General features: G+C 38.3%; 2 protein-coding genes across 2 annotated transcripts in view; one reads left to right on the forward strand and one right to left on the reverse strand.

The window, feature by feature from the left end:
• Window positions 1-35: 35 nt before the first annotated feature.
• On the forward strand, window positions 36-8,752 carry CNIH4 (cornichon family member 4). The gene is made up of 5 exons (XM_075496502.1): window positions 36-190; window positions 1,675-1,743; window positions 2,803-2,915; window positions 7,818-7,958; window positions 8,553-8,752. Exons 1-5 carry the CDS (start codon window positions 122-124, stop codon window positions 8,578-8,580), a joined length of 420 nt encoding a protein of 139 aa, XP_075352617.1. The 5' UTR covers window positions 36-121; the 3' UTR covers window positions 8,581-8,752.
• Window positions 8,753-17,500: 8,748 nt separating this feature from the next.
• The window catches only part of WDR26 (WD repeat domain 26), a 29,244-nt gene continuing 28,127 nt past the window's right edge, over window positions 17,501-18,617 (reverse strand). Inside the window, exon 14 of the mRNA XM_075496501.1 lies at window positions 17,501-18,490. Coding sequence (XP_075352616.1) covers window positions 18,465-18,490 — 26 coding nt within the window. The 3' untranslated portion in view covers window positions 17,501-18,464. The remainder of the gene's footprint in view (window positions 18,491-18,617) is intronic.

An 18,617-nucleotide genomic window follows, 5' to 3' on the forward strand; every position in this document is an offset into this window, starting at 1 on the left:
CTGCCGCGGGGACTCCACTTCCCAGCATGCTGCGCGGCGGGGAGGGGCGGGGCCCGGCGCGGCCCTGCCCGGGCGGGGGGGCGTGGCGTGCGGCGGCCGGGAGGGCGGTGGCCGTGGCGGGATGGAGTCGGTGGTCTTCATCTTCTCGCTGATTGACTGCTGCGCCCTCATCTTCCTCTCCGTCTACTTCGTATCCTTCTCCTCCGGGGCTGGGGGGCGCCCGGGGCGGGTAGGGTTGGGGCTGCGCCCGCGCCCGCGCCCGGCGGCACTGAGGTGGGCCGGGCCTGTTGAGGCGCCGCTGAGGGTGGGCGGGCGGGCGAGCGGGGCCGGAGCCGGAGCCGCCGGGCTGGCGGCGGGTTGAGGGTTGGTGGGGCGTGAGGGCCTGTGCTGGGTAATGGCCGCTGGCGGGGGTGCCAGGGGCGGGCGGGGGGTGTAGAGGCGGGGAGCGCAGGTCTGCGGGGAAACGGCGAGTGATTCAGGGCCCGAAATATGTTCGCTCCTTCAAGGGCTGGAGCTCGGGTGGCTGCAGGCTGCCACGGGCGTGTGCGGGCGGTGCTGTGGAAAACACATCGTGCCTCGGCAGGAGTAGCATGTGCTTGGCGTTGGTGTAGAGGAAAGGGTGCTGAAAGCATGCTTCACACCCTCGGAAACTACACGGGCCTAAACAAATACAGCCAGGCGATAGTCTCTTAATTGTAAGGATACCTTACTCTCTTTTAGATGTGAGCTCGTAGCTGGGAGACTGTGAGTTCCTCTACAAACAGAATTGCTATATTCTTTGTTACAAGCTTGCCTGCAGTTTTTGCTGTCTGGTGTTCTTAGAATGTCAAAGCACTGATTTGGCTTGCTTTTTTTTTTCCTGAATAAAAGAGAATTGACTCTCATACTCTTTCAGATCCTGGTGCTATTTCAGAATCTACCCAGTTCTCCTAACAGAAAAAAAGTACAGAAACACTTGAAAGAAATTTGTCCAAGAAGGATAGGTTATTTGTTGAAAAATGAAAAGACTTTATGTATTTTTTAGGGATAGAAAAAATCTCGTGCTTTTTCATTTTCTTGGAGAAAAGGAGCATGAGCTTTACAGGACATAGCATGATGATGTGCATACATGCGTGCTAAGCCTTTTTTGAGAGGACTTTTCTGTCTGAAATCTTCATATTTCTGTTGCTGAAAGTTCATTTGATAATGATGTTACCCTCTTATTTTCTAGCAAAGTATGAATTAATCCAGTGTTGCTGTAAATGTGAAAAAAAGTAGATCCACTTTTTAAAATGGCACTATTTAGCTTTATTGTGGGGAGAGTTTAAAAAGTGCAGTAACTTTTTCTTCCTTTTAAAATCTGGTTTCAAGTATTGTAGTAATAATTCTGATACTAAAAAATATTGAGTTTGCCTCCCTGGTCTATTTTAAGTGTTGAACTGAACTTTAGCACTTGTGCAACAGTTGCCGTTGGAAAAACATCATAAAATCACTTGGCCTGATGATAAAATGTGGCCTAACTTTCTACTTAAAGTAAGAATGAGTTGTAACTAATTGAAATATGCCTTTGGCAGATCAGCTGTAGAACAGGACAGTCTACACTGAGAGCAGAGTGCTCTCCCCAACTTACTGGATAAAAATAAAGCTTTGTGTATTCTGAGTTACTATACGATTTTTCCTTATCTTGGACTTCAGATAATTACACTATCAGATTTGGAATGTGACTACATTAACGCTAGATCATGCTGCTCAAAACTCAATAAAGTAAATGATTCTTCTTTGTATTTAATGTGGTTTAAGAAAACAGCCCTTCATCTTAGCATCACAAATAACCGGGGTGTAATGTATATCTGAAGAGCCTTGATAGGCAATATTTTGCATGTATCCTTTATTTCAGTCTGCTTGTCTTTTTCGGATGCCCATCTTTCAGCAAATTCAGTCACAAAAGGCTGTTCTTCTGACCCTTGGTGCTCTGAGATGGGCTGCTACTCTGAATTCGTGGGACTGAGACTTGAACTCTTTGCAGAGCTCTTGAGTTCTGTGCTTTTGTTCTTGTAGGTGTGCCACACCAAGGATGTCTGCTTGTGACTGAACTCTGGGATCTTTATAGCAACTTTCTCTGATGCTTCTGTATAATTTCTAACCTCTCTTGAACAGCAGAGAGTTTTACTGTGATAAGGAAAAGTACTGTTTTAACTAAATCTGCTTAAAACTGATTTCATTGAATCAATGTGGCCTTCCCGCATGGATGTTCGCTTTGATTTAAAGGTATTTTCTTTCATAGTGTAAGAGAGAATGTTACAGGATACTATCAAGCCAAAAATGTGTTATTGCCAGGGGCTGACCCAATTTAACTATGCCAGTTTTCATATTAACTTCCTTATCTGTTCAAAGCCTGGGGGTGTTTCTATGTCCTGTGTCTGTACAGATTATAATTATCTGCCTCTCTCATTCCTAAATCCAATGTTCTCTGCAGTGATTTCAAATGGGCTCTGTATACTTTCTTAACTCACTTTCTTAAATGCTTGTGTAATGTAGTTGTGTTCAAACAGCTGCTGTGCTTCTATCTAGAAATCTTCGTAATACTTAGATAAAGTACTTCTGTTATAATATCTTAGGGCCTGAGTTCTGCCTTACTCAAGTGGAATCTGTCTGAAGGTATTAATTTCCCCATATTGTGATGAAATCACATGAATTTTCTTCTTCCATGAATTTTCTGTCTGAGTTTGATACTAGAATCGGATGATAACTCCATATAGATCTTTTTCAGAAAGGAATTTACATTTGTGCATATAACTTTTTTCTTTTCTTCCCCTTTTACAGTGGGTGGTCCCTGAGGTGATTGGCCATGCTGTTGTAACTGTATTAATGCTTATTTCATTGCACTGGTTCATCTTTCTCCTTAATTTGCCAGTAGCAACATGGAATATATATAGGTAAGTGCAAAGGGGTTTGTGTACTTTTTTTTCACTGTTACTGGTTTAGCTTTAAGTGTAATATGAAGATAAATAATATGTCATGACGAGATGTTTCAGCTGTGTTCTTGAGCTGCTAACAGTCTTCATGGATCTAACTAACATAAAACTCTCCTCTCCTTGCAATTAAAATGACAAGAAACCCAACAGTGTAAAGGATATGAAGCTTTTGGCTGTTCCTTGCATTCTCTCTAGTGGTCAGGAATCTTGATTTATGAGTCATTCCCAAGTTCATAGGAAATATGTTAATTGGGATTATGAAGTAGTGCTGCAAACATAGTTGTTAATGTTTTTCATACTGTGCCTACAGGCCCGATAGTGATATCAGCATAAAAGTACTTAGGTCAACATGGCTGATGATTGTAAAACCATTGGGCTGTGGTGTTATCCCCTCCACCTTCCTTCATTTACTGTCTTGTCTGTCCCCCTCATTTGCATTGGTTTTGGTCCCCGATCTTGCCTCTTTGTATTTGGAAAGGTTTGTAGACTTTTCATCGTATGACAACTGTCAGTGTTACTGGTCTTTGTATACTGGGCCATCCACCACTTTGAAATAGTTTACTTGTAAGTAGGGATTTCCATGTGGCAACATTGGGACTGTTGGTTCAAAAATATTCTTTTTATTTTATATCATTTGATGTGCAGAGAAGTGAACCTTTACAGGTGCTATGCTAATGAAAACTGCGTGTGGATTTCTCACAAATTGTATCTAATCACTGTACTACAGGAAGTCCAAAAGACCAAATGTTTAAGATATAGGTATGAAAAGCTGGCTGTAATTCTTGCTTGCCTGAAGCTGCTAGGGCTAACTATTGGCAGGGATGGGTCGAGTTGCTGGTAAAATTAAACAAGAGGTTTCATAGCTCTCGTTAAAAAGAAGTTGAGGATCCCTTTACTGATAACCTTGTTGTTCTTGAGCAAAATAACCATGCATTTATCACCCTTGTTTTCTACAAAACTGCTAACAAAGCCTTCAAATGTTTCTAAGCTGAAATGAGACATTGGAACTTGTATGCTTAATAAACAAATGTTGCCTAAATGCACACACACTGGGATAGTTTTGTTTGGCCACCTGTATGTACAACTGTATGTATTATACACTGTTGCACAAAATGACTGCTATTCCCTTTGGTATCTGCTGGCAAGCATGGAGTTTGCATTTGATGTTTCGTTTAGGCGAGACTGTTTCTAGAGAGACACTAGAGAGAAAATGCATTTTCTTTGAAGGTTTGAAGATTTCTTGTACTGGTTACCCCTTTGCTGCTTCCTTTTGCTTACTTGTGTTAATGTTTAAAATAGCCACTTGCTTTCCATTCTAAAGCTGGTCAGAGAGAATTTTAAAAGATACAATTATTTCTATTTCCACACATCAGGCAGTAAGATTTGACTGCTGTTTTAAATTGACAGCTCTAATTTTATATTTGTCATACATGGGGTTAGACATTCTGAATATCCTAAAATCCAGGATTGTTTCCTCAATTTTAGATGTGCAATGTAGGCAATAAATGAATATGACAATATGATACTTTGCCTGTTCTGCTACAAGAAGTCAAAATGTTAAGCCTGTATTGCTAATCCTGCCTTCTTTCTGAGGATGGAGGAGTTTCACCCACATTAATAGCCTGGAATATCCAATCTATAGTGAAGGAGTTAAAGGTCTGCAAAAGCAAGTGTGTTGTTTAGCATTATAAAGGAAATCTGATGATTTGGGATAGAACATATATTTGACCCAGTGTTCAATGGACAAAAGGTATGGTAGTCAGAAAACTGGTGGACTATAAAGTAGTTTGATTACACTGAAGAGAGGAGAAGGTGTCAATTACTAAACTAGGATTAAGTGGGAACAGATGAAGTGTGAACCCGTTATCATGAGCTGCAAACTTCCAGCATCAGCTGAATGTGTTTGAATCTTCTTCATATGTTAAAGTATTTCAAGAACCAATTTCTGGAGTAAATGTTACTGCACATAAATTCAGAAAGGTTTAAGATTATAATTCTACTCCAAGATGAGTACAGAAATCAAAATAATTGTGTTGAGATTGAAGAATTCTGTGCTTTGTAGCATATCTAAGTGATAATAGAGAGAGAGGTAGAATAATAATCCCTTCCCTTTATTCTCTTTCCTTCAAAACCTGCTTAATCTTGATGAGTAAATGGTACAGTTACAGGCAGTACTGGCTTAATTTACTAATTGACTCAGTGATTTCAGCGACAGTAGAGAGGTTTTATGTGAAAGGGGCATCAGAAACAAATCCGGGGGAAGATAAATTGGTCAAAAACAGCATCAGGGAAGACTTTCAAAGTTGCTGCATGTTTATTGTAACATCCTACTGGCCCTTCTTGTTCAGCATACTCAGATGCTCATTTAATTTGGTTTATTTTTTGCTGACTTTTGTAGTGTCTTATACAATCTCCAGTGAGACATAGTTTTGTCTTATATTCTCCTTGTTTTAAAACTAGATGTTGAAGCAATTTATTTGAAGTCTAATCATATTTCAAAATAGATATTTTTTAGTTCTTAAATATTTGTTAGATCTGCCACTATGTAAAAGAAGCAAGAATTACAAAGGAAATGTTGACTGTGACTAGACGAAAAGAAAGCAAATCTTAAAAAAAAAAAAAAAAAATTTAACATTTCCCTTTCTTCTTTGTTATTTAGGCATGCTTGAGACAATAGGTCAAAATAATGTGATTCTTGTCATGTCTTTAAGTAGATCATACCCCTCTTAAAACTGAATGAGTTAAAAAAAAAAAAAAAAATCTTTAAAATACAGTGAAAACTCTGACCAGGACTTCCACATCCCTTACAAAATTGTGTAATCTAGAGGGAAATGTTCTGTTGCTGCGGCAGCGGCTTCCACTGAATGGAGATACTGGAGGCACTAATGAGTATCTTCATTAAAGCTGGTGGTTTTCTTGTTCTGTGTGGTTTTGCTGCAGAAGTTTTTTGCTGTTTGGAGTACGACAATGGGCTTGAGTTGCGTTTCTTAGCATCTAGCATAGTTGTGTCCATTACTACAGTTCCTTAGATGTATAATATAAGCTGTACTAGCTTGTGGGTCTCTTGGAAAAACTACTTCCCAACTTCCGCAAGCTTTAATTAGGCTGCGTCATTTAAGTGTTATCATTCTTCTTAAAAAGCAAAATTAACACATACTACCTTTATGGCACTCATATCCTAGAGATATAAGAAAACTATGCCTCTATTTCTAGGATAAATTGGTACAGGAAACTTGTGTTCTTCCTTTTATTCCAATAAAATGCATTACACTTCCAGTAAATGGACAATAATTTGTGTTATAATACCAAAAATAGAACAATTGCTTAAAACTTCAGATTTACAAGAGACTTTAAAGCTTTAATTATTTCACATGAACTATTTTTAATGGGACATAATCATCTTTGTTATTAACCAAATATGCTGCAGTGCTTTTTAATGCCTCTGTGAAAGACAAACAAATACTGTGGTTAACTTTTTTTTTTTTTGGTCTCCTGCTGCTGCTAGAAAACATCCTTGTTTCTTGTTCCCTTTCTTCCCCTCCTATTACTGAAATGAATGTTGTAAGAGGTGGGGGAGTCCCTTTGGGAGTACAAGTCGTGCTGAAAGGAGGTTGTAGCGAGGTGGGTGTCAGTCTCTTCTCCCAAGTAACAAGCCATAGGAGAAGAGGAAGTGGCCTCAAGTTGCACCAGGGGAGGTTTAGACTGGATATTAGGAAAAATTTCTTCACCAAAAGGGTTGTCAAGCACTGGAACAGGCTGCCCAGGGAAGTGCTGGAGTCACCATCCCTGGAGGTATTTAAAAGACATTTAGATGAGGTGCTTAGGGATGTGGTTTAGTGGTGGACTTGGCAGTGCTGGGTTAACAGTTGAACTTGATGATCTTAAAGGTCTTTTCCAACCTAAACGATTCTGATTCTTTGAGTATGTAAAGAAAATCAAAAAGTATTCTGTTCTGAGACCTTGCTTTTGCTCCAGGTATAAGACCAGGAGTTAAATTCCTGTGTAGAAAGAGTATTATTCCGGGAAGGTAGAGCCTGTATGACATTTAAGTGAAATAATAATACTGTTCTAGGCTGAGCTCAACTGGAGCAAGAGCTTCACGTGCTTGCATTTGCTCTCGAGAAATGCATATGACAAAAGAACATGCTGCTTGTTGAATTTTCACAGGACAAAAAACATTTGTTTTGCTGGTTTTATTCTTCCTTTTGCTTACATTTCACTTTGTTTCACTCAATTTTTTGTTCTTATGTGGGTTTGGACAGCAGTACTTAACTTCTTCAGTTCTGCCCAATCTCTCATCCTGTCAGCCTCAGTGTCTCTGCTGAGATAATGCAGGATGGTTGTGACAAAAGATAGGAATCATACACAGATCCTTTTGTCTTGTCTTATGCTATCTCATTTTGACCACTGCACTTTGTGATTATCTATGTGGGGTTTTTTGTAAATAAATCACTAATTCATAGCTAAATTAATTATTTTCCAGTCCCTTTCATCTAATGCATCTTTCCACTGTGGTTGGATGTTTCCTTCATAACACCAAGTAACCATGAACAGAAATTAAAATGAATAGGAAGTGGCTGTTACCTGGACATTCTCCCATTGATACATGGGAAGCTGGGCTGATGCTTTTAGTACTTCTTGTTCTCTTATTCTTTGTTTGTGGGTTGTAGTGGCAGAGGTACACGCAATATCCTGAAACTGAAATAGAATTTAAAAAGAGCTCCCTTATGTTGAATTGTGAAACAACTCTTTAGATGAAAGTCCCTTCTATGCAAGCTCTCCCCCTCCCCTGACACTCCCTAACACTTTGATGACTATACTTCTGTTGTTTGTTCTTTTTTTTTTTTTCTCTTAAACTTTCAGGTACATTATGGTGCCAAGTGGAAACATGGGGGTATTTGATCCCACAGAGATCCATAACCGAGGACAACTGAAATCACACATGAAGGAAGCCATGATTAAACTAGGCTTTCATCTGCTCTGTTTCTTCATGTACCTTTACAGGTTAGTTTCAAAAATTGCTCCCAAGGAACAAAGCAATTGTCTGGCAGCTATTTTTACCTCCTCTATTCTGCTAGTGTAATTGCTGGTATTCTTAAGTGTCTTATCTTTTTGCATCCTGCTAAGCCTCAATAATATATTTTGACAGCTATCTGCGGGCTCATTATATGCCTTTATTCTTTCTGTACAAACATTGTTTGGAAACTCAGACTACTCCTTAATCTCAAACCCACTATACATACAATATAGAGAGTTATAGGATTTCAGCACCTAGAATAATTAGCCTATTTAGAGTGGAAATTATCTTGAGGACCAAGTTTATTTTACAAGTTCTGTTTTAGAAAATAAGGTTGATCTGTCTAAGTTAGAAACAGATGAGTTCTGTGATGGGGCCGCTTTCTACAAGATGGAAGAACTACTCTTCTTCTACTGCCGTATTACTTCTGCAGTCCTTGTCTTTGTAAGCAAAGCACATAGCATAGTTGCCTTGACTTTCTATTTCAGAATCAAGTACAGTTCTCTCATGAAAGCGATAGCTGTTCCTACTTGCACATGCTTCAGTAATCCACTGGTATCATGTTTTCTGTTTTGTCACAGTATGATTCTGGCTTTGATAAATGATTGAGAAGTTGAAAAAGAACCGTTAGCTGCCAAATTGGGTCATCACTCCAGTGACTGGTTGTGGAGCCACAGACACCTTCCGAACATACCTAGATCAGTGTCATCATGCAGTATATTTTTCCTCTTTGAACAAGAAATATTTTTCTGTATTTTTAACATAAAATATTTTCAAAAGATGTTGGATTTGTGTAGCAGTTGTTTTTGTTCCTTTACAACTCAAACTGCTGGAGCTGCTGCTTCTGTAGGGTGAAATCCTTGCTTACTGAACTGATCTCATAGGAATTAAATGGTGAGAAGGGAAACTCATTTCAGCAGCATGGGCTGATAATAGTGGTAGTTCCAGAACAAATTTAAGTGCAGCTCTGATGTCTGCTTCTTACTGAAAGGTGTCAGGATGTGCCTCTGGCTGTCAAGCTGTCCTATTAGAGCCCAGTTTGAAGCAGCACTTGGAACATAGCTTTCAGAGTGGAACAGTAGCACAGCTTGCATCTTTGTGTCAGTGTTTTTTCCAGCTAAAAAGCAATGGAATAAAAATTATGCTCTTCTCCCTTGCCAGCCCTCCCTCCAACAACCTATACAAAGTCTTGTGTTTGGATGGATTAAGGTCCCTTTGGTGAAGGCGACACTTGTGTGCAAGAGTGAAAAACAGATAAATAAGAAACATGATTGATACTTGGTTTTTTTCCCTTCAACTCCTATTTTGTCATTGAAATACATGATAGACCTCCATACAAAGTAAACACCACATTGCACTAGGGTTGGAGTTGGTTACAGAGCAAAAGACTATCTGCAGTCACTACTCCATGAACCTGCTGTTTCCATAGCCCATCAGGTGAATCAAGAGTACGTCTAGCTCAGGGAGGTGGTCTGGTAAACCATAACCCAGCTATCCCAATTCTGATGTGACTCTGCTTCAAAGACACCAGAAAAGTTTTTTTCACGTGGCTCCTGCAGTGATAAGTATATAAACTTGTTTGTACACTCACTATCTTTAAATTTTTTATATGTGCATAGAAACAGGTTTTTTGAAACACACATCACGTGAAACACTTCAAAAATACAGTTCTGTAATTAAGTCCTAAAATTTATGAGCTTTTCCTTCTTAAGTACTTGTTCTTTAGTGTATAGCTGTAGTTAGATTGTTTTCAGGGCCAGCAGTGAAAAGACAACACTGAAGCTTGATTTCTCTAGCTACCTTGTGTTCAATGTTTGTTCTAGGAATAGTTTGGCTTTAAATTTATGATGGATGGAGTCCAAGTTCAGCTGTTGCAAAGATGAAAAACTGCTGAAATTATGCTCATTAGAAAATAGCTAGGGAAATAGCTACCACAGCTGCATGCCACTGACTACTTGATACCACAAAAATCAAACTACAGAAAGTACTGCCTTATAAAGCTGAAACCCAGACAGGATGTAGGTCTGGTAAAAGGAGAGCAAATAAGACTTTAAAAGAGGAAAGTCAGTAACTTTTGTAGCAGCTTACAGACTAGGCAATTAAGTTCTTTCTTGTATGTGAAAAAAAACATGCTACACATGTTGAGTTTTATCTGTTAGAAGAAAGGGCAGTGTTAGTAAGCTGCTTGAGTTAAGTCCTTGCTGTGGTGCTAACAGATAAATTTCATTAATGACATTTCACTGAGAAACATGATCATTTCTGTAAGTCCACCACTTAGACTAGCTAACCACCACTTATTCTAAAGACATGACTTTAAGATAAGAGCTTTATTATTAATGAACATGTTTGTAAGATACATTGTCTTCAATGATTTCCAACTACTACTAACTAGTTACAGTGATGACATTTGATAAGCTAGACCCATTCCCTAATGGAATTGGTAAAATTTATCACTCACTATGAAAAGCTTCTATTCTGTTCTACTGAGGGAAGTGTTTCTTCAGAGATGGGAGCAGGACAGGGAAGGATAAGGGAAAAGAACAATATATCTGGGAAAAAAAAAATGGGGATAGCATATGTCTCAATTTATATCCCTAACCTAGAGGGATGGTATTGTGGATTCCTCCCCACTTCCTTCCTCAAGAATGAGTTATTAACCATGATAGATCAACAAAAAACCAGATGTTTTAAGTGGTGGTTGTCAAATATTAAACAAGCTATGCTTTTATATGAATGCAAACTTCCCACCCCACACTTTTATAGAAATAAATTCACTGTTCATTCATATCTAACAACGTGTTACAATAGTTGTAAAAACCTCAGTAGCAGGCTCCAGAGACTACAATTCTGCTGAGTAATCACACTGGTAATTTTGAAGCTTTCCTTACTGTACAGGGTCATTTCCTGCCTTACCAGAGATCTTCACAGAGCTCAGTGTCAGCAATAGGAAAAATGTATTTGTAATTGCTAAAGATGTAGTTCATTAGCTGGAAATAGGGATCCTACAGTCATCTATCTCACAGGAGATCTGCAGAGCACAGAAATTTTACAGTAGTAAAAATCAAAACAAACTCCCTACTTTCTGGGTCTCCATCAGGGAGAACAGGGTAATTTAAATCCAAGCTTACTATACAGAATTCAAGATAATTACAAACTTTAGACTGAATTTAAAAAAAAAAATCACCTAATTTTATCACTATTAATCAGTGTGAGGACAAAACAGAGATTCCCTCCTATTCACTCACTAGAATATATTTCCCTTTGGAACTGAGGTATCCAAGTATAACTTCATGAGGGGACCATTATCTTATCCTTGAAATTATTAGTTATGATTTATAGAAAGCTCTTAATCCATGAAAATAAACACCCCTGTTGGCCTACAGGGATTCTGACTTTTAACCAAGGTTATTAAACTCTTCCTCACCCAGAGTCTAGAGCCTAGTCAGCTTGCTAAGATATTAGTCATTCAACAGTTTTCAGAGAGATTAGGTAGCTTTTATAGTACTGCACTTGGGAGGGAGGGATTAGTTAAATATGTAAAATAGCATAGTTCCCCCTAATTAATCATTACCGTTACACAGACTGTTTGTTATTTATCTTGTTTTATTAAAGAATATACTTATCTCCTCATTCTAGTAAACTACTGTTTTATTCTAAAATAGTTCTGTATTAGGGAACATAGTAAATCAGTAGGATTAATAGTATGACCAGTAGTCCTAAGAACAGTTCTACATGCAGGTTAACAATCAACCTGTAACCCTGATAAGCCCATAAAAACAAATCTTCATCTGTTCAGTATCGGCATAGCTTTAATCTAATTCTTTTTCTCCCAAGATGCTCTCTAGGATTTTGTACAAATGGTAAGAAGAGACCATTTTTGCCTTTAAGGATATTATGGTAATGATGAGATTGGAGGTGGCGATAGAAAAATTGAGGCTATACTGACCACCGTGCAGTTATCAGTATATTAACCACCTTATCTTTGGCAGAAACCTTAGAGGCATACAAACTTCAGTGGTTACTCCTCCGAGCATTATAGGTCTTTTAAAGTGAGGAGACAACTGGGACTGCCCTCTTTCTGCAATGAGTAGATAGCCTAAGCATGTGCAACACATGCAAAGTGGCAGAGGGAAGCATCAGGCAGCACAGAAAGCATAAGCCAAGGTGTAAAGTGACAGAGTAGAACGGAAACTGTCCCTCTGGAGAAGTACCCTACCTCAGGCAGAGTTTGGATTTAAGCTAATTATAAAATGCTTACCTACTATCGGGTTCCTTATGTAATTTTGTTTAAATAATCTGAAGGGTTTAAAAAATAAAAATTACAATTATTTTTATCTCTTACATATGCTGAAATTTCACAGTTCTATAGAAATCATACACCTGTTTCTCTTGCAATCTTCTCACCAGTTAAAGGCAGACATAGGACAGCAGATGAAACACAGTAACAAACCCAGCCAAAAAACTAACTTCCTTCATCTGTTGCACAGATCGTTTATGGCTGAAGCAGGCCTGCAATCCAACAACCCTCCTGCAAGTACTAGTACCCAAGGGAAGCAGCACAAGGAAAGGGGTAAGGCATGCCCCTTCTGTTTGCACCTGCATTTAAGCCATAATTATCTAAACACTGCTCAAAGGGTAATAATAAGGTTAATACAGAAGTGCTGCTAGAGGGAGGAAAGACCTTTTCTAATCAATATAGTAGCTAAAAGAATTTAAAAATCAAATGCATTTCAGCAAAAGGTTTGAGTTTGGAAAAGCTACAGGAAGGGGAGGGCAAACTTAGGCACAGCTTTTTATTTAACAGAACATTAGCTAGAGCTGAATAAAAATGCCTAAAATGCAGGACAAAGATGAGGTTCTGTTTTAAGGCACAGGGAAGAGGGAGAAGAACGCAGGGTTAGTTGGAGGGAACAAAGGCAATAGTTGAGAGGTCTCTTCAAGAGCTCTCAGCCACAGAAGCCCCTTAGGTCAACTTCAGCTAGAAGTCTGGAGGTCCCTGATCTCCCATTTAAGGAAAGTCTAAGCAAGAGATGCAAGTACTGTAGGAGCACCTTCTTAATATGAAATATCAAAACCCCCCACAAAACCCACCAATCACCTAAAGCAACCTGTGTCTAGCATTTAAGCAGGCTCCAGCATTAAGGAATCAAGGCTTTCACTGAGCCTCAAAGAAGCAGACGTTCAACAAGTTAGATAAGCACAGATCAGGACACAGGCAAGTCGACTGCTAAATGTAGTGACAACACAAGCGTGAGGTAGATTAGAGCCAAACATCAGGAACTGGAAAGCCTGCACACAACACCGAGTGAATTCATCGTCAGCTGAACTGCCACAAATTAATGTTCCTAGCAAGGAAGTGAAATACTACAAATATGGAAGAAATCTATAATTAATGATCAAGAAATGAACATCCATGTCATAGTCATGTAAGTGAAGTTAGGGAAACTAGGAACTATTCATTCCAGTTATTTATTCTGTTTATTGAATTGAAAGAAAGGGAATACAAACATTTCTGTTAAGTGCTGTGCACCAACATGGAAAAAGTGTATTTTTTTTTTAAAAATCCTAATAAAAACAAATCAGAAGTTAATGTAGTTCCAATTGAACAATTTTTAAAGATATGTTTAAAATACTACACATTTATAAAATAAAAAAGTTAAAACGGTGTTCTGTAAATAATTAGTAAAACAAGTGAAAATAAATACGAGACCCAAAGTTCTTATGTTTTTAATGTAATATAGCAAAGAAATTTTTAACTACTTAATATAATCCGAGGAGAGTAACAAAAATCCAGAAAGTTTAAGAACGCAATCCTTTGAAACATTTAATATCAGTCCATAGCAAATAGTCATTACATACCAAAAGCTCTAAGTGTTAACTAGTTCCACCACAACTCCATATAAATCTTGACAATTTAGAAATCTTGAGATCAACAATAAAGTTCTTTTCTTGATCTCTACAGCTTGGTTTGTAAGTACATACATGCTTTGAGGATCCATTTTGTCCCATATGTTTTCAAGGAGCCAATAACTTTTTCCATCTGTGCCTAAAAATGTTAAGATTCAAATCTAGCACATATACCCTAACAATGAAAAATGTTTAAGAAAAAAGATGGGGCACAATGAATTTCAAATTTATAAAAATATACTGATATTAACCAAAACCTTCCGGTCAAAGGACACTTCACATACACACGACTTAAAGTATGCAATAAAACATGACAAGTACCTAGAACATTTGGTTCTCTCTCTGTTTATGGAACACATGCACACGCACATTCATACCAGATGGGAGGAACACTCTCACAGACATTTTATTGAATCCAGATTATCTGGATTCATAGACAGAAAACTTGTCTACGGTTTATTTCAACAACTAGAGGCAGCTACTGCAGCAGTAGTTCAACACTGCACACTTCAATTAAGTCCACCCTGTTTAAAAAAGTGTCAGAGTTAATGAATTTGTTTTCTTTCTAAACATCGTTAAAAGTAGCAGTTTTCAAAATTAAGTATGGCAGCTGAAAATGGACTCAAGCCAATGTGGAAAAGACAGGAGGAGGTCAAAAGGAGGATTAGCCATTTATGGGATGGGTGTTCCTCTTAATAGTTGTCTCAAAAAAAAAGTTAGATACAAGTGTATTTTGTAGCTAAAAACATGGACAAACTATTGAAAGTGCATTTTTCCTCCTCCCCCTTCAGTTACAGTAGTTGGTTGGTCAGTAAATCCTGCTTTTTATGTCCATTCCTCTTTCTCTACCTCCCTCCCCATTTGGGTCTACATCATTTCCCCTCAAACTAGAGCTAATTGTACAAATCCTGGTTTCCTGCTAAGGAAGCCTTCAAAACTGATTTTGGGTGGGAGTATCACTTAGCAGTGTAAAAGTATACACTAGACACAAACTCCCAAGGACATACTGAGTTTTATTAAACATTACCTGTTTGAAGCCAAGTTGAGAAGTAACTGGCAAGATCTGGATAGATTTCTAGCTTGCATCTTTGCTCTAATCATAAAAAGAAGTTAACTTTGAAGTTGGAGAACTTTAGAATAGACAGAGGGAATTTAAAAACAGAGGTGTTATTTCCCCCCACTACCCTCCCCTCCAAAACAAGGACAGATCTAGCATTTTCCCTTTTGTGCTCCATTATGCCTTGAATATTACTTACCTGAATTACTAAAGAACATTCAGATAATAAAATGGTTCAGCATTTTTTTTTTTTAAAGATCTGCCTTGACAATAACCTGGGGCTACTGTGAATATTTTAAGCCAACAGCTGACCAGAGAAAGTTACAAAAGGAGTACGTGTGTTTACAGTATTTTCCTCTCTAAAACCATAATCTGTTGACTAGAAATACAGTAATTTATTGTGGGTGTGTACTTGTTCCAGCCTTAGACTCCAGCCTATGAACATTTTTAAGCACATGGAAATCAACGTGTTGCAAACAAGCAAACTTATTTGTTTCCCCCTCCCCCCCCAGTCTCATTTTATAGTCTGTGTACAAAAAGTATTGGTACTTTTCAATTCACATATTGTGAGTATGTGACATGTTAGAAATAGTTTAGGTTCCTCTTTGATCTACAGGTTGGAATGGTGGTCATTACCACTAGATCTAGAATGTCAGTTTACTGTGGGACCAAGTAGTGCAGCGAAATGAAGATTACTCTCACCTGTCTCTCATCTCTGCTCATCAGCTGTGAGAAGCAGACAGCTATGCAATATACTTTCACTGAGACACTCTGGAAACAGTGCCATCTATATGGAGCTTTCCTTTACATTGTATAGTTGCACCACAAAACTAAAGTGGAGCTATCAGAACACATCCTTCTCCCTAACTCTGCTTCTAAATGCCTGACGTGTATTTCAGAGGTACAAAGCAAGTCCAGAAGAGAAACTCCAGAATGGAGGGGCAGTATTTTGGCAAAACTACTACATTTAAATTTCTAATTACAATGCATTGCAGTGGAAAGTAGGCATCAGCCCGTACACACCCCCACACAGCTTGTACCAGGTAAGGAGTCTCACTTTTTAGGTATGGCCACCACATTCAAAATGCTTGTTGAAGTGCATATGAGACTTTAAATCTAAACTTGAGATTTGATCCAGCCTTCGCCACCTACCTAAAGTTCCCACTGAAGTCCCATGAGTACGAGGTAAACAAGTAGTGCCAGACCATTATGTGAGACATTAAGAGACATCAAAACCAGGATTATTCTCCTTACTCTCCCTAAACAATGTTTTGTTTGAAAACATAAGTTCCAGAGTAAGACAATACTAGGGTAACTTCCAAAGATTCACATACTGGCATTGGTTATGAATTGTACCATGTTTTGAACATATACAACACTGTTTACAATTTAGGTACTCCATTTATTTAAAACCCAAAGGTTTAGCTTACTCAAATTCGACCTTAGGAAGTCTTCCGTTTCCCTGCAACACTGATGCCACGGGAACAAGACTGACTAATCTTGTGCTGTCTGAACTAGGAAGAGAAACAAACAGCTTCCTCTAGAACTAGCTAATGGAAGAAGGAACCGATTTGTAGTCTTAAGTTTACACATTTATTCCCAGTACTGTGGAACAGTAACTGCTATCAAAAAAATTCACCTTAATTTTGAGACAAATGTACTAGATTGAAGGTAAGAACATTAAGTTCCTACTTCATTTTGGAGGTACTAAGAGAGGAATGTGTCAGGTTCAGGGCTGGGCTCAACCAAAGTATCAGAATCTTATATCATGTTTAAGTTTACACATGAGGCAAGAAAAAAACCCCACCACCTGATGGCTGAAATAAAAAAAAAAAATCTAACCTGCTAAGCTTCACTTTGTTTTTCTGGGAAAGAAAAAAAGGACTGTTTATGTTAAACACCACGTTCCCATTCATCAAAGTGGCTACGCTTCTCTTCCCAGGAACTCCGGCAAACCTTCCCCCACCCTTCTTCCACACATGACTAATAAGGACACTAGATTATTATCTCATTAAAGGATGAAGTCCACACTTCTGTTCACATCAAGTCTTGGTGGCATGCCTTTCCCTGTTCCCTCTTTACTTCACAGCAGTACCAACACTACCTTTCCACCCAAGGTGGCAAAAGGGAATCCAGTGCCATCCCATAATGAATTTGTGGGTAGTGCAGAAGCACAGATATGCCAGGCCATCTGTTCATGTCAAAAAGAATAAATACTTGAATTATAAGTGTCTTTCTCTTTTCTTAACATGGGATATTAGTGGAACTATTCCTAGATGTGTCAAGATGTTCACAGCACCAGCTTGCAACAAGGTCTGGGAGAGGCATTTAAATCTGCAAAGTTAAAAGTATATTCTTGAAAAGAAAATCTATATACCTTTATGTATCAAACAAAGAAAAATTTCCATCATAATATAAGTGTTTAATTATGATTTGTATGTTAATTACTTTTACAAAATGTTGACTTTGTGAAGAAAGGATTCAACATATTCTTCCCTCAAGGTGTAGTCTACCTTTTACCAGCATTGTTGCATATATTTGTGTAATTAAAAAAAAACAAAAACAAAAAAAAACAAAAAAAAACCAAAAAGACCTTGTCTTGTTTAAACTCTTAGTCTGGTGGTGCACCCTGAATGCTTTTTTTCTAAATATCTGTAAAGATGGACAGCGAGTTTCTCCTTCTAAAACAAGCTTCACTGCCTATGTAAAGCTCCTTCCAGCCACTGCTTTTGATTGGGTCTCAAGACACTCCGGAAAAGCATCAGTGATAACCATATTTCACGACACTTCTTGCATTGTTTTAATTCCAAATGTATACAAATGAAGTCATTTTAATCCTATAAATAATTTATTTTTAAAAAATTGTGCTGTTAACCCCTTTGCAGGGCAACGAGCTATGTGAAAAGTACAAAACTTTTTGTCAAATGTGATACTGAGAGTGCTTTTGACATAGTTCATTGGTTTATCATCTCAATTGATATATATACTGCGCAACGGGCAAGGCTAGAATCCATGAACCAAGCTGCAAAGATCTCAAGCTAAGTAAGGCGGAGAGAGACTTGAGAAACAAGAGAAGGAAATACTTTCCTATCCAATGTATACTCTTCAGACTAAAGCACTCTTTCTATCAAGCCTTCTAAACTGTTAAATAAAGTGTTCCAAACAAGCATTTAAACTTCATTACACAGAAGAGCAACAAGAACAGTAGCCTGCCAGACAAAAAGGCAGGAGGGAAAAATATATATACTGAGTTCAATGGTTAGCCTGAATGTAGCACAGTTCTTCACAACCGATGGGGGGGGTAATTTCAACACGGTGTCCGACAACGTTCTAACGACGTGCTTCATCTCGACTGGTTACTATGAAGCAAGGTGGTAAATGTTTGGCCCCAACCGGGCTTCAGAAATGGTTCTTTTTCATGACGAGCATGTCTGTCCAGCTATCAATCATGTTTGTTTGCACCAAATCCCAAGCCATTTAAAATACGACTAATTAAGTTAAACTGAAGTCGTCTGCTCCAAATTCGCCATCAACTATCCATGCTACTGCATTCCTCTGAGCAAAAACAAAAACATAAGAGAAAGAAGTCACACCTTGAAGATCTTATCAACAGTTAATATTTCTATTATAAGGTCATTAATACAGTGTATTTACATAAATTTTACTGAACATGCAGTAGTTA

The sequence above is a fragment of the Mycteria americana genome, chromosome 3 (assembly GCF_035582795.1).
Source record: "Mycteria americana isolate JAX WOST 10 ecotype Jacksonville Zoo and Gardens chromosome 3, USCA_MyAme_1.0, whole genome shotgun sequence".
Classification (NCBI taxonomy): Eukaryota; Metazoa; Chordata; class Aves; order Ciconiiformes; family Ciconiidae; genus Mycteria; species Mycteria americana.

What these genes read in the sequence shown, in the direction of transcription:
- CNIH4 (XM_075496502.1), top strand. Translation starts at nt 122, where the DNA reads ATGGAGTCGGTGGTCTTCATCTTCTCGCTGATTGACTGCTGCGCCCTC. An exon ending in GCTGCTCAAAACTCAATAAA is followed by an intron (nt 1,744 to 2,802) that starts GTAAATGATTCT and finishes CCCCTTTTACAG; the next exon opens with TGGGTGGTCCCTGAGGTGAT. An exon ending in GCAACATGGAATATATATAG is followed by an intron (nt 2,916 to 7,817) that starts GTAAGTGCAAAG and finishes TTAAACTTTCAG; the next exon opens with GTACATTATGGTGCCAAGTG.